General features: G+C 38.2%; 2 protein-coding genes across 3 annotated transcripts in view; one reads left to right on the forward strand and one right to left on the reverse strand.

Annotated features, from left to right (window-relative positions):
- Positions 1-7481, forward strand: part of wasf3b (WASP family member 3b) — a 16479-nt gene extending 8998 nt beyond the window's left edge. For both annotated transcript variants that reach the window (XM_084102151.1, XM_084102152.1), the window contains 5 exons: positions 1526-1643; positions 3672-3853; positions 3929-4183; positions 5759-6060; positions 6909-7481. In XM_084102151.1, coding sequence (XP_083958277.1) covers positions 1526-1643; positions 3672-3853; positions 3929-4183; positions 5759-6060; positions 6909-7066 — 1015 coding nt within the window. In that variant the 3' untranslated portion in view covers positions 7067-7481. The remainder of the gene's footprint in view (positions 1-1525; positions 1644-3671; positions 3854-3928; positions 4184-5758; positions 6061-6908) is intronic.
- A 119-nt stretch (positions 7482-7600) lies between these two features.
- gpr12 (G protein-coupled receptor 12) lies at positions 7601-15208 on the reverse strand. Its single transcript, XM_084102162.1, has 2 exons — positions 14802-15208; positions 7601-13001 (listed from the first exon to the last, which is right to left on the reverse strand). Exon 2 carries the CDS (start codon positions 12987-12989, stop codon positions 11964-11966), a length of 1026 nt encoding a protein of 341 aa, XP_083958288.1. The 5' UTR covers positions 12990-13001; positions 14802-15208; the 3' UTR covers positions 7601-11963.
- Between the last annotated feature and the right edge of the window lie 306 nt (positions 15209-15514).

The following is a 15514-nucleotide window of genomic DNA, read 5'->3' on the forward strand; positions in this document are numbered from 1 at the left end:
TTAATACACACGTATCTCACAAGAGATCAATCTATATACACTTCAAGGAACTTATAAGACTGCACTTGTGTAATTTCCTTGTGTACAATTACTGGTCTGTTATTTACTGTAACACTCTGTGTAAAAAAAAAAAAGTACAATGTATAATTGCAGGATTCACACCTAACTGCTTTAATTTTTTAATTAAAATATGCAAACTGAAATGGATCTATGCATGTTTGGGTCAGAGTTTGAGGACCAAATGTCCCCACAAGGACACTGAAATCACAGTCGTATATAAACATATACTAAATACTAAACAATACTTTGTTTTGTAAATAATGTATGTTTTTGATGTTCAGTAATTTTTTTTATGTATAAACAATTTTATTACAATTTTAATGTATTATTTTATTAACAATTTTAGTATAATAATTATTAATATATTTTTTTTTTTTTTTTGTCATTTATCTTTATTAATTTAATTAAAGCTTAATCTTATAAATCTATTGATGCATTGATATATTTTTTTATTAATTTAATTTTCATTTAATTTCATTGACTTGTTTACAATGACACTGATTGGTCTGACATTGAATGTTAACAATTTTAACCATTTTTATTTCATTAATCTATTTTTGAATTATTTTTAATAGTAATATTAATAGTAATATTACTACTAATAATACATTTATAATACATTTTATCATTCATTTATCTTTAATAATTATAATTAAAGCTTATACTTATAATTAAATATCCAATTGACTTACATTGATATGTTTGCCATTTATTCTTTGTAATATTTGCATACTATATCATATATAGCCATTGTGTTTAATCCCATGCACAGCCATTTCATTTAATGTACATATAATCCCTAAAACCTGTTCTTGCCTAAAACTTATACATTATTATTTTACTGCCTCGAAAGATTAGACTGGTCAGAAAATACCATTGAATATACCAGAAATAAATAATGTATTAATTATTTCCCAAAACATTAATATGTATTAGAAGTGGTATCTATAAAACAATGTGACCAAAGTTAAAAGAAGACGATGAATGTATCTGAAGTCTGTCAGTTAGAAGTCTGATTAAGGAATATAGAGCAGTCATGAATACTTAAAGCTGGCAGATGTAGTTCATGTGAATGCTAGCTCTCAAGGTAGAGAATATGGGCCACTCATGAATACTTAAACAGATCTAATGCAGAATGTTTCAAGGGACAGTGGCTGCGCTCTTTTTCTGTCTGTTCGGCTGAATTCGGGTTAACAAATTTTCGGCATTTTTACATAAATGATTAATGGACAATTAATAGCACTTTTGGAAAAGCAGCCAGTCAGAAAAGATGCATCAAGATGCTTTTAAAAATCCTTTTCCCTTCTGAAGAGGTCCATAAAAGCAATCTAGCAACTGGTGGGAAGGGTTACATAAATGTATTCAGAGCCAAATTTACCACACTCATTGTTTTATCGAGAGATTAATAGAGAGAAAACCAAAATCAATCATGAAAATGAAATGTTTTTCATTTATGTTGCCATAGAGATGATGATAAAGAAGGACTGAAGTTCTACACTGACCCCTCCTACTTCTTTGACCTGTGGAAGGAGAAGATGCTACAGGACACAGAAGACAAGAGGAAAGAGAAGAGACGACAGAAGGTTGAACACCCTTTTCTTCCTCTCTCTTGAGTTTTTGTCCCACCTTAAATTAAATGGTAGTGTTCAGTGAAATATCATTTGTCAAACTTCCCACTCCACATAAATGCTTGGAAACCTATTATAGTGTTTGTTCATGAGGTGATATGTGATAATTAACCCTCTGGAGTCTGAGCTGTTTTCTGGGCCCTGGAGGTGTTCTGACATGCTCTGACATTTGTGCTTTTTTCAGTTATTTATAAACATGTTAATGGCAAAGGTGTAAATTCACTCTATATAGCACAAACAGGGCTACCAAAATATCTGATCAACATGCATGTATATGTTTGAATTTTTAAGAGAATAATGTTTATGCGTGGTTATTGGAAAAAATAAAAATGAAAGTTGCAGAAATAAGGCCACAAAACACATACTAAATATGTGGCAATAAGACTTTTGACTAATGGATGTCGTCGCCTATAGTTTTTTCTTCAAAATTATGTGAAAATAGTCTTGCTTTATCGTTCACATAAAACCATACATTGATTTAAATTGATGTAAAACAGGTTTTGCTTGGAAAGCCAATATGCGAGGGGGGCGTGAACGAGGAGTGGTTTACACCTTAGAATACAATGTCCCACCCACTCTGCATAATTAGCCATTCATCAGGTGTGACACTGACTGAGCCACAATGCAAGGACAAAAGATATATTTAGAAGAAGACTTATATTGACCATTTAAGATTTTGCTTACATCTATCTTGTAAATATGTTTTGCTATTTTATTAAAAAGGTTACAATTACAACAATAATTACAATTTCAACAATATTTCAAGTGTACTCTTTCTTTGTAAAAAAAAAAAAGATTATAGGCCTACATTTTATCTATGTATTCATTAGTTTGAATATAGCCAACATTGGAACAGCTAACATCTTAGTTGATGACTTTATTTTTGACAAAAATAGTATTTTATATATAGAAATTGCTAAACAAAAGCTTATTTGACGAGGCAGTATATTCTACAGTAAAAACTGTACCCAAATCTACTAAACAAAATGTTGTCTTTCATATTTCGCCTGACTGTAACGTTGTTTTCATGAAATATTAGGGCATATTGTTAATTTGCAGTTTAATACGTTGCTTATACAAATAGCCTACATTTTATTTCAACATATTTCAGTCGATTTTTACTCATCTCAGTATAGCAATACAGTTTGCTAAAACATCATCATTCATTCACACACGCGATTTAAATTTAAACTGTCTTTGCCAGCTGTGGTAAACAGCGTGCATCTCTGCCGTTCATTCATAAACAGAAACCCACGTGAAGAAATTCACGTGAGAAGGAAAAAACTTACTAGTATTCCTCAGCTCGCTCCTCGATATACCCGCACTTCTGAGGGACATTTTCCATTATTATTATTCCTCACAGCGCTGCAAGACGGTGTAAACAAGTAATGATCTGAATAAACTTGTGAGTTTTCTCGAGCTGTATGGGGGCATTCACAGGATTGCGCTTGGATTGCCTCAGCTATTTGCGTTTGAATAGCGCACGCTCTCCGTGGGTGGAGTCACATTACATTTGAATTAGCTCTAATGAGATCGACTGGAATCGCTCTCTTTTAATACAGATTTCACAAGATGGGAATATTTGTTTTTTATATAAATTACTTCATTTAAAAGAAGAGAATTCAAGCTTCATGCCTGTGTGTCTGTATGCCTGTTTGACTGAGTATTCGCTGAGTTATTGTTCATTTTCGGACGCGTTTCAGAATGGACTACACTGGCAGAGAGAAGGCAGAACTCGCTTCGTGTTTATTTTTCTTTATTTGGCAAAAAGCACAACACTTTGTTTTTATTGTGAGTATACACAAAAATAATACACATTTAACAGAATCGATTGATGTATGAAACTCCTATGGAAAATCAAAGTCAACAGAGTATTTATGAGTTTCTTTTACACTGATAAAAAAAAAGCGAGCTGGTATTGCCGGCGATACCGTCGACCTCAGGGGGTTAAACATCTCTTTGTCCTTTAATACTGTGCGACAGGAGCAGAGACGGTGTGTGGACAGCACGCTGCAGAGGGAGGTGAAAAAGGTGCGAAAAGCTCGAAACCGCAGGCAGGAATGGAACATGATGGCATTCGATAAGGAACTGAGACCTGACCATCGACATTCCCACACTGTGCACAGAGGAGGCTCCTCGGAGGGCACCATGTCCCCAGAGCACAGGTAACATGGGCTACATGCACTTAAGTGCACATATATAAACTCAGTTTGATCTAATCTAATTCATAATTCATGCAGGTCTCATGGAGATCATGCAGATCACGGTTATCTCTCCATGGCCAACCACGCTGGCCATGCCCACACTTACTCTGGGCCTCCGCCCAGCATGGCGGCCCTGTCAGCTCATACCCAAATGACCATGGACCAGGATTACCGGGGTGGGCCTATGGCATACCGCTCTGGCACACTGGGTCGTCCGCACCAGGCTCCGCCCCCTCCACCAGCATCAAACACTATTAATGGCTCTATGAACCTCCCACCTGTCGACTACAGGTTTGTCATTTTTATTTCGATTATTCAATTAGTTATAAACAAACTTAAAAAAATATTCTAAAAGGAAGTTCTGTAATATCTATAAGATTTTTATTGGATCATGTGTGAACTTAAAGGGATAGTTCACCAAAAAATGAAAAAAATTCTATCATGAATTACTCACCCTCATGTCGTTCCATCCAAACACTTTCGTTCATCTTCAGAACACAAATGAATATCAGGGGGTTTCTGTCCCTCCAGAGACAGTTGCGCAACTACCACTTTGACGATTCAAAAAGTTCATAAAGTTCATAGTCCAAATTTCCTGAAGAGACTCGATCGCTTTATATGATGAACAGGTTGCATGTAGGCTTTTATATGAACTTTTTGAAGCGTCAAAGTGGTAGTTTAGTAGCTGTCAATGGAGGGACAGAAATGTCTGAGATTTAATCAAAAAGATCTTTATAGGTGTTCCGAAGATGAACGAAAGTCTTACGGGTTTGGAACGTACATTTCACATATTTGATAATATTACTTAATATATTTGAGAATGTTACTTAATACAGTTAATATATTACTTAATATTATTACATACTAGTATTACTTTCTAAAGACTGTTCAGAAATTATGAGATTTTAAATCTATCCAGTTATAAAAATTAAAAAACGTATTTGTGAAATAAAAAAATTGTTAAATATATATATATATAAATAATATATATAATATATAAATAATATCTATTTTAATGTAATATATACTATATATATATATATATATTAATGTAATATATATATATATATATATATATATTTGTATACACACACATATATATATATAAAATCTAAAAAATATAAATGTTGTTAAAAAATATTTTTATTACTTTAACAGTTTTCTTTAAAATCTAATAATATTAAAAACAATATAAAAATTATAGAAATTATTCTATAAAATTTTCTGGGGGTTGTTTTCCATTTAATATATATATATATATTTATTTATATAGCTGTCTGTAAGGCTGCATCGGAATCGCATACTTCCCTTCTATATAGCAGGCGAAAAATAGAAGTATGTCTGAATTGATAGTACTCATAAAAGAGTAGGCAAAAAGTATTCTGAAGTGTGCATACGATGGACACTTGACTATCCCATGAGGCCACGGGAGAGGATTTATGAATAGCAGTAAAGCAACACAACTGATGCTGGTAGGCCACATGATAATGACAACATGGCGAATGTAGTACGTCCAGATTACATTCATACTACACACATTCATACTGAATAGAAAGTACTTTTTTAGTGGTCGTGTAGTAATTACTTTTTCAAAATAAGTACCTACTCAAGAGAGTATGCGATTTCAGACACAGCCTATACGTTAGGAAAGGGGTCTTTCTGCAAGGGGACCGGTAGATTTGGTCGTCCTTGGCGTCAGAAAGTTTGAATATTGTAAATGCCACAGTGGGTATTTAAAAATACTGCCACCTAATGATCAACAAATTTGTGACATTTTTACTTTTGAATTTATATAGCATCAATTTATGTTGAATGAGGTGAAAAAGCATGATTTAGTTTTCTTTCCCTCTTCCTCTCTCTTGACAGTGTGGATTACATGCATTCTGGGCCGCCGCCTCCACCACCTGCTGTTATCCCATCAGCACAAACTGCTTTTGCTATGCAACCCATGGGACCGGTCCCGCCTCCAGGACATCTAGGACCAATGGGAGCAGTCGCTGGTTATGGCCCACCCATTCCACCTACCTCTGTACCAATGGCTGCCCCTCCTCCACCTTTAGCCCCACCCCCTCCAGCCCAATCCATCACTCCCAAACGGCCCTCTGTGCCTAATGAGGCCCAACCCACCAACGATGCCCGCAGCGACCTGCTCGCAGCTATAAGAATGGGTATGAAGTGTTTTTAGGTTATGAATATAAGCATTTTACACTTGTTATACATAAACATCTTGTTTTTAGATTTCATAAGCTTTACCATTATAAAACTCACCAAGGCTGCATTTATTTAATAAAAAATACAGTAATATTGTGAAATATTATTAGAATTTAAAATTCTATTTTAATTCCTTTGATGGCAAAGCTTAATTTTCAACATCATTACTCCAGTCTTGAGTGTCACATGATCCTTCAGAAATCATTCTAATATGCTGATTTGCTGCTCAAGAAACATTTTTGCTGCTTAATATTTTTGTGGTAATTGTGCTAATTTTTTCAGGATTATTTGATTAACAGATTTAGAAAGAACAGAATTTATTTTAAAAGGAATATTTTGTAATATTATAAATGTCTTTACTGTAACTTTTGATCCTTTTATTGCATCCTCCTTCATTTCTTCCCCAACTGACTGAACTGTAAATAGTTTTTTATATAAATTGCAGCAGTTCATAATACATCATATCATGAACAAGTTGAACAGTCAAAGCATGAATCAAACGCCCGGTAATTTCTGTTTTCCACGCATCCTTTTCTTATTTTATCCCTGCGTGTGGGCAGAAACAAACCATATTGAATAGTGAAATTGCTCACTGTAACTTCTCCGTCTCGCCTACACTGGACTACAGTATCTCACAGGAGATGGATCATGTGATTTCACCCCTTCGCTCATTTGCAGAAAGTTAAACTTCTGTAAAGTTGCCGGACGCGCCCAAATCGCATCACAAACTCTTGTGTACTGTATCTCTCATTGAAAATGAATGAGTTGAGTTGCTGATGTTTGTGTGTGTTTGTTTGTACTGCAGGTATCCAGCTGAAAAAAGTTCAAGAGCAGCAGGAACAGCAGGCAAAACGAGAACCGGTGGGCAATGATGTCGCCACGATCTTGTCTCGCCGTATCGCTGTGGAATACAGTGACTCTGAGGACGAATCTGAGCTGGAGGACAATGATTGGTCTGACTAAAACAACACTAATGCACAAAATTCACAGACACTTACTCGGTAATTTACCTGCGAATAATAACATTGCATTTCCCATACACAAAATGATCTTGTACTGTATGCATTTTAATAAAGGCGTGATAGGCCGTCTGTATTATGGAATTATAAGATAGTCAGTCTTTTCCCTGAACTACCACGTATGATGCTTTTTCCATTTTTTTCTAATGCTTTTTAATGCAACACTTGTTAATACATGATATGGATATACTGTATGTAGTGAATAGTAACTGGAACTAAAGATAAAACAAGCATGTTGAGGTCATCAAAAACATGACTTTTCTGCATGAAAGTTTCTATGTATGTTGAGAAACATTGAGGTCAGTCATTATATTTGTGTGAACTGGCCTGAGGTGTTCGATTAAACTACCTGAAATGTGTTTTCTTGGTAATGTCTGGTGTCTTCGTGCATGTGTGCGGCGGTCGGCAGTTTCGCGACAATAAAAATCTGACGAATCACGTTAAATCGCTCTCCGTTCCTGCACCTCAGTGCTTTTGTCATGGAAACAGGACAGTTTTGATTCCGAGCCTCGTGTCTCTATGGAAACAGTACAGCTGAGACTGGGATCGCCATGGCAACAGTGGATTTGAGGCACCCGGCCAATTGATGCGCGAGTGTGAATAAACCCAAGCGAGGATATTTTTAATGCACAGCACATTCTTTTAATACAAAATTAACAAGATCTCTCAGTTCATTAAACTAACCAAAGCAATAAAAGTATACAACCAACACCTTGGAAAAATATACAACACATTAACACAATGTTTTACAATGTTAATTAGTGCATGTTGATTATAATTCTTATAATATTGTTTTGCAGATAAGTAATTTGTTGTGCCTTTTCTCATCAAAAAAATAAAGTGCATTTCACAGTTAAAACTACGCATACGTGTACACAAGATGCTGAAACCGATGCACCCGACTGTTTCTCGGATTGTTCCAAGATTTCGATTCTAGTATCTAAATAAAGTACAGAACAAGTCTGAATCCTACTGTAAATGTAGAAAGTTCCCTCACAAGACACCAAACCAGAGGTGATTTCCTCTTCTATGCTCTTCAAATAAACCAGAACAGGAGACAGACTCCCATCCGAGCCCTTTTTCACCCTTCGCTTTGACATTTTCAAGCTTTTACATTGGATTACAAAGCACAATCATCTACAGTTGGATACAGGACTATTTAAATCATGGATTCAATAGACAAACGTCCATCTGCATGTGGAAAATCCATCAGAGACCAGGCACAAAGCATGATAACATCATTTTACAAAGCTCTTCAAAAACAGACGGAGATATGATGTTTTAGTCGAAGAACTAACCCTCAAAAGCCACCGCGATAATCTCCCGGTCATGTGCATCGGGCTTTAACCCTCTCAATCCGCTGTAGACAAGCATGCCCAGGCAACAGGAAACACTGGAATGTGGCCCAAGGTTAACCTTAGCACAATAGAGTGATGTATGTATTTTGGTGGGCCCGGAAACAAGTTAGCTTATTAGCACCTCCGCTTACATCATCCTGAAATCAATGGGTTTTTGGTTAAATACCTGAAATGAGGTCTGCGATTAACAACAAGCTCTAGATATTTTCACGTCAGTAATACCCCCTTGTGATTTTTAAGCTTTTACTTGTTTTGAAAAAGGCTAACAAGTGGCTAAATGGGACTACAGAGTTTTTTGGGGGCAATAAACGTCATCATGCCGAACAGGGAATCTCATCTACTCACTAGTCGCTTCCACAGCCTCACTGTTTTTATAATCGTGCTCTTGCGAACTATTTTGACTCAAACGGAAATAAAGACTGAACGAGTTCACGCCATGCCATAATTACCGTAATTACGAGATTCCAACTTGTATGCTGGGAATTTTCTAAGAGCCCCTATTGTACCACGAAACTGCTGTACTATCTGACTGCTGCAGATTCATTTATGTGTTGATAGTCTTACCATATGTACCGGAGGCCAGCTAGTAAGAGCTAAAACCTCACTCCCTTGATCTCAAGAGGCACATTAGCGACAGACACTAGAGACTGCGATTAACAGGAGTGTTACAGGAGTGTAACAGAGGTCAGTTAGTAAGGCCCTGTCCTACAGTAAATGGCACCCTAAACACTCGCGACCTTCCTACTAGTCCGCACTTTCAAGACGTAACACCACTTTGACTGTTGGGAAGACAAATGGGACACCCTACGGTCTCATGGACTTAGCGGACGCGCACATGGCAGCCATTGTGCATATGAAGTGGGCCATTTGGGACAAGGCCTAAGAGCTGTGCGGGTAAACATCACTCCCATGGTCTCAAGAGGCACACTAGAGATTGTGGTCTTTAGTGTCCTAGAACAGAACATCACGTGTTGTCATCTCGAAATTATTGTAACTACGACATGGCGTGAACGCAGTAATAGCGAGGGTGGCGCTGATGTTCGTTTACACGTCTAACAAAATGTGTAAGAACCATAAACTTTTGTTGGTCACAGAGCTCATTTTCTGCAATAATCCAAAAGTCAATGTAAAAATCCTATTGGGTTATTGGGGGGGTAGAGACTTATTCCTCAAAGGTCAGATGTGACCTGCAACAGACCGGTCATCATCTCCATGCTAAGCCTTATTAAAACAAGCATACCTGCTTGCTACCGCTCATGTGCTGTTTCACTGGAATCGTATAGAGGTCACTCAGGCAAAAAAGGTCACGAGGGTGTGTCCGACCCGCAGGCACGATGTAAAGATGGCGCGATGGGAAGACTGGTAGCCACTCTAGCCCATGCAGGTCTATGGGGAATATACATTATTACCCCCAACTACATCATTGTCCCTGGAGAGACAAACATATATGCATGCGTTCACACGTACACGCACACGCGCGGCCATGCACCGACAGTCACGCATTACACTTCACGTTCCTCATACGTATAAACATCTTTAAGTTTCGCAAAAGCAAATGCATACTGCAGAGTAGGTCACGTTGAGTGTACAGAGAGATTTCATTCATAGTTAGATATCGTAAATGACCAGAGGCAGAGCACAGTCACTTTCTGGATGAGAGAACACGAGGCAGTGAGATTATGGACATGTTTGCAGGGATTGAGACATCTGTCCAGCTCATGTTTTTTTTTAAATCCCAAATTTACTAATATAATTCAGGTCACGTTGAAATAAGTACAGTTGTCAGTTGTTCTTAGAATCCACTTGTATTTTCGTGGTGAGTTATTCATGGATGTTTTGTTTTTTTTCCGGCTAGCTGAGGTGTTGGTTTTGCTTGGGCATGGCTGTTATTGCTGCCAGAATATTGCTATAATTTGATGAAACACTCAGTCCGTAGTTATTGCTCGCTGATGGATTCTGCCACTGCACTGAAATGGATAGTGGCTGGTTGGCATTTGGAGGGCATAAGGTAAAAACAAGGGTGAACTTCAGCTCATGATAGCATGACTCCAGCCTCAGTTGTAATGAAAGTACGATAGATTTTATAATATTCTCCCTCATCTGACATTTGCCAGCTCTGAGAGGCCAGCTGTTCTCTTCATCATAATCTTGTCATATGGACTGGTTGAGAAGATTCACCAGTTTACTAAAAATCGCATTGACTGTAAATCTGCTGATGGCTCATTTTAAAGTGGAAGTGTATGAAGGCTGGCATATCATTTTACAGAATATGATTTATCATGGATGAATCTCATGAAAACTTCTCAATGTCATGTTTCACCCAAAAGAATGATATATATATATATATATACATTTTTGATGAAAGATGACCCAGACAAGCATTCTGAGATTCACTCATGTTGTTTCAACACATCCCTCTAATTAATTTATCTCAATGTTGTGGCCAAATCATCCTTTTTTTTAAACAAATGCAATACATGTAAATTTTAAGCAAAATGCTATGAGCTACCATTGTGTGATAGCTATCCCGTATCCAGTAGTAATTACCAGTTGAACGTATTAAAAGGAGCAGTGCTCTATTAAAATTAAAAGCAAATCAATAGAAAACACATTCGGTTCAACCCTCCATGTCGCCGCATAGGCTATAAACAAACCTCTTATTCTCACAGACACTTAATGCACGTTTTGTAATCAACAGTTCTTTGAAGTGAGCCTCTATTCACAGGGGGCTGTTTAAATGAATAAACATCATACACTTTCTCCCAGGTCCCGCTTGCTTTCATCCTGCATTTATGGAAGAGGTTGCGGAGATGGTTCGACTTCCTATCAAAACTAAAATAAAGGCATCGACGGATACGTTTATTTATAGAGTGGTTCTCATTCTGAGATTGTAGTTAGCTCTTCATGGTTTTCTGCTTTGGAGGACATTTTACATTCGGCCGAGATTTAAATCAAACAGGAGAGAGGGATCACTCTCTCTCTCTCTCTCGTTCTCCAGGTTGGTTTCTTTGGAGGACGCAAGGCGCGGATCACCGAGCGCCTCGTCTATTTTTAGCACACCGCGGTTACTTAACGTTCAGCGCACGTTCTTGAATGCAGCAACAGCAGGACGAGATGAATGAGCTTTGGGATCCAGTCTAGAGGACCGCCTTGTGCTGCCCCTCATCCTCCTCCTCCTCCTCCTCCTCCTCCTCCTCCCTCAAAGCCCGTGCAACAGGGGGCTGCCACTGTGGCCAAGCCAAAACAAGCACAAAAAATGCAAAGGCATATATGTACAAGATATTTACATCTGCCAGCCACACGGCATCCGTTTCCGCCCCTTTTTTTCCTGGACAGGGTGTGGCAGCTGGTCGGATCAGGATCAGGCAAAGATCGTGTGGCAGTGGTTGTCACATAACAATAGGGGAAGACATAAACGGGTGACGAGCACACGCCACTTCTTGTACTAGGGGAACCTCTGGCCTGTGCAGTTCCCTAGACACGTCAGACGTCGCTGGGGGTCCGTGCCCGCTGTGCCACGCTGGCAGGGATACATCCACAGCACACCAGCCACAGCGCTTTCTGGATCTCTTGATTTCGGAAGGCGTAAATTACGGGGTTGATGACCGAGTTGTAGGTGGCGGGCACCAGGGTGGCGTATGTGTAGAGTGGCGGGTACGTGTAATCGGCTATGAGCGAGTAGACAGTAAAGGGCATCCAACAAGCGGCGAATGTGCCCAGAATGATCGCCAAGGTGGATACGCCTTTCCGCGTTGTGACGTAGTGAGGGCTCGCGGCTAAAAAGTGGTGCTGGAGGGAGATTTGGTGCGCATGTCGCATGACAATTTTACAGATCTGCATGTAAAGCTGTAGCATGAGGCCGAACAGCAGAAGGAAAGACACGGATAGAACAGCTACGTTGTTTTTTGTAAGGGGCCACACCACGCTGCAGCTCTCCTCCTGGCCCAGGCAGTTCACTCCAATAACAGGCAGCAAACCTAGACACAACGACACTCCCCATAGAAGCACAAGCATGGTGTATGTGAAGGCAGCCGTTCGCTCAGAGTTATAGGTGAGGGCGTAGTACAACGACAGGTAGCGGTCAATAGTGATAGCCAGCAGGCTGAACACAGATGCGGAGAAGGATGCCACCACCAAACCCACAGTCAGAAGCTGTGCCGAGTCAGAGCGAAGCAGGTAAGCGAAGGTAAAGTGCAGGACTAACCCCAAACCGGCCAATAGGTCAGCAAGAGCTAGGCTGCCGATCAGCAAAAACATGGGGGCGCGTAGAGCCGGGTTCTGCCAGATGACCAAAACCACCAGGGCGTTCTCGCAGGCTATGAGAGTGCCGGATGAACACAGCACGATGTCCCACGGGTTTACCAGCAGCTCGGCGGGCGGCATCGCCGGCAGGACGACCGCGGGTGGGTACGTTCCGACGGTGATGTTCTCTAAGCTCCCCGCGCCGCTGCTGCCCCACGTGGGTTCTTGAGCCAGCCAGCTGGGAGAAACTGACAACTCTTCACTCATTCTGCCTCCCGTCTAAAATGACACACAGAAAAACATAATGAGGAGTCTAAAGAAAAGAAAAGACAAAACAACAAGTATAATCCTCTATATCTAATCACAAGTTATATGACCACTGCACACTATTAGAAATAAAGGTTCTTTGTTGGCATTCTTTCCACGGCACAAAAGATTCATGTAGTGGAAAAGGGTTCTTCAGATTATTCAAATGTTCTTCACACTAAGAAAAATGTGTTCTTTTAAGAACTGTTTACTGAAAGGTTCTTTGTGGAACTCAAAATGGTTCTTCTATGGCATTGCTGTGAAAACCAGATTTTGAAGCCTTTATTTTTAAGAGTGCACAGCATCTGCCAGCATTTATTTACCATCATGTTGTTCCAAGCCTGTATTATAATATTTTGAAGAATGCTGTTAACAAAACAATTTGGTTCCCATTGACTTCCATTGCATCTTTTTTTTTTTTTTTGTCTATATAATGGAGGTCAATGGGAACCGAAACTGCATGGTTACCAACATTCTTTAATATATATTTTTTTTTTTTTTGTTCCACAGAAGAAAGTCATACATGTTTGGAACGACATTAGGGTAAGTAAATGCTGACAGAATTTTCATTATCCTTTCAAATATTAAATAATATTTACAAAAGAACTACCAGCTGTGGTTGCCAGAACTTCACTGTAAAACAACAACAACAAAATACAGTGACAATATTACAAGCATTATGGAATGACATTTTGGTAAATATATTTAGAATTTTTCTCACGATAAGTTATTAAATGTGTAATATATTTTATACAATGTTTATTTTAAAACATCAACATAACTGAGCTATTTAAATATTTATATTATTATAAATGTAATATTTTATGAATAAATGCCACATAAAACACTCTGAAAACAAAATAGAACTCATTTTTAAATCAAATATAAACAGGTCTGGTTTGTGAATTCTGGGAATGCCTCTTTTCCTGTGAATTAAAAATATAGAAAAAAATATTTTACCATAAAATTATACATATTGCCTTGCTGCCTATAATACAGATTTTATCAGTAAATTATAAAGTGATTCATACTTTTTACATTTACTTTTTCAGTATTTTACAGCAAAATTACACACACACACAGACATATATATATATAATTTTGTTTTTTATTTTTTACTTTGTGTGCTATATTAACCAACTGATGGGTGTTTACTGCATTTGTACATTATATTCTCATTAAAATTACATTTTTACAGTGTATAGGCATTCAAGAAAACATCAGAGATTATAACCATCCATTATAACAGAGACATTAGCCAATAATAATTATCACAAAAGCCATTGTTCACTTTAATTATGCATTACTTCTCTTTTAGTGATAGTGTCTTTGTTCTTTTGTTCAGAACAAAGAATCAAATTAAGATAAATGAGAGATTTTGCCTTAGTGGTTAAGTGGCTATATAGGAACCGGCTATTATTGAGATACTTTTGAATCATACCCAAGTACAATGGTGGGAACTCATAAATGAAGGGAGGGCCCTATTGAGTGCTGATATTAAATAAAGGCGGGTTCCAATTCTTATAAAAGCGCCCCTGCATCAGCATCCTTTTATCTATCACATTCACATATGGACTCTCAAAGAACATAAACTCCAGCAGCTGGATGCAACCATTGCTTCCCCTGAGTCCTTTTAGCTTTATAATAACGCTTCAGCTCTTGCTCAGTAAAAAAATAATTTAGGCTATGTGCTGTAAAATGCAAATGAATACAAGCAGAATGATTTCAAATACACCCGGTCTCCATTCACTCCCCATCTGGAGGCTTCCCTACCTTGTCTTTTAGAGGAGAGGCGCCTGTTTAGATGTTTTTGCGTCCTTCTTGTCTTTCCATTGTAAATGGCAGCGCTGATTGCAGGTGCAGCGCCGCGCGGACGGATGGAGGGACGGATGGAGGGATGGAGGGATCGGGATGCTGTGATCAGATGCCGGACCGGAGAATCTTCACTGCCAGCAGGAATAGCGGCTCTTCGGCGTGTGCACGAGCATCCCCACCGACTGCGGCTGTGCGAGGCGCTGGGACTGGGAGGGGTGAGCTTTCCTTCTCAGACCAGAAGGTCCCGTCACCTGTGTAATCTGCTGCTCGGAAACTAAAGGATGCCACTGTGTGTTGTAAAAGGCTTTTTCGTGAACACATAGCCTACATAAACTTAATTTTTTTTAATAAAATACGATATAATATTTTTATTTTTCTAAATTCGCTACTAACGCTTTTGACCAGTAGCCTACTCGGCACTTAGTTTGCTAAAACACTAATATATATATATATATATATATATATATATATATATATATATTAAGTTGATTCATTAAGTTGATTTGACAAAAGAAAAAAAATTTGTGATTAGCCTACAAATCATGAGGCTATATATAGGCTATATATATATATATATATAGCCTATATATTCATGATTTGTAGGCTAATCACAACAATTTTTCTTTTGTCAAATCAACTTAATAATTTATATGGTTCAGATAACAATATTT

This window comes from Abramis brama (assembly GCF_963993115.1).
Source record: "Abramis brama genome assembly, chromosome: 24".
Classification (NCBI taxonomy): Eukaryota; Metazoa; Chordata; class Actinopteri; order Cypriniformes; family Leuciscidae; genus Abramis; species Abramis brama.

What these genes read in the sequence shown, in the direction of transcription:
- gpr12 (XM_084102162.1), bottom strand. Translation starts at nt 12,989, where the DNA reads ATGAGTGAAGAGTTGTCAGTTTCTCCCAGCTGGCTGGCTCAAGAACCC.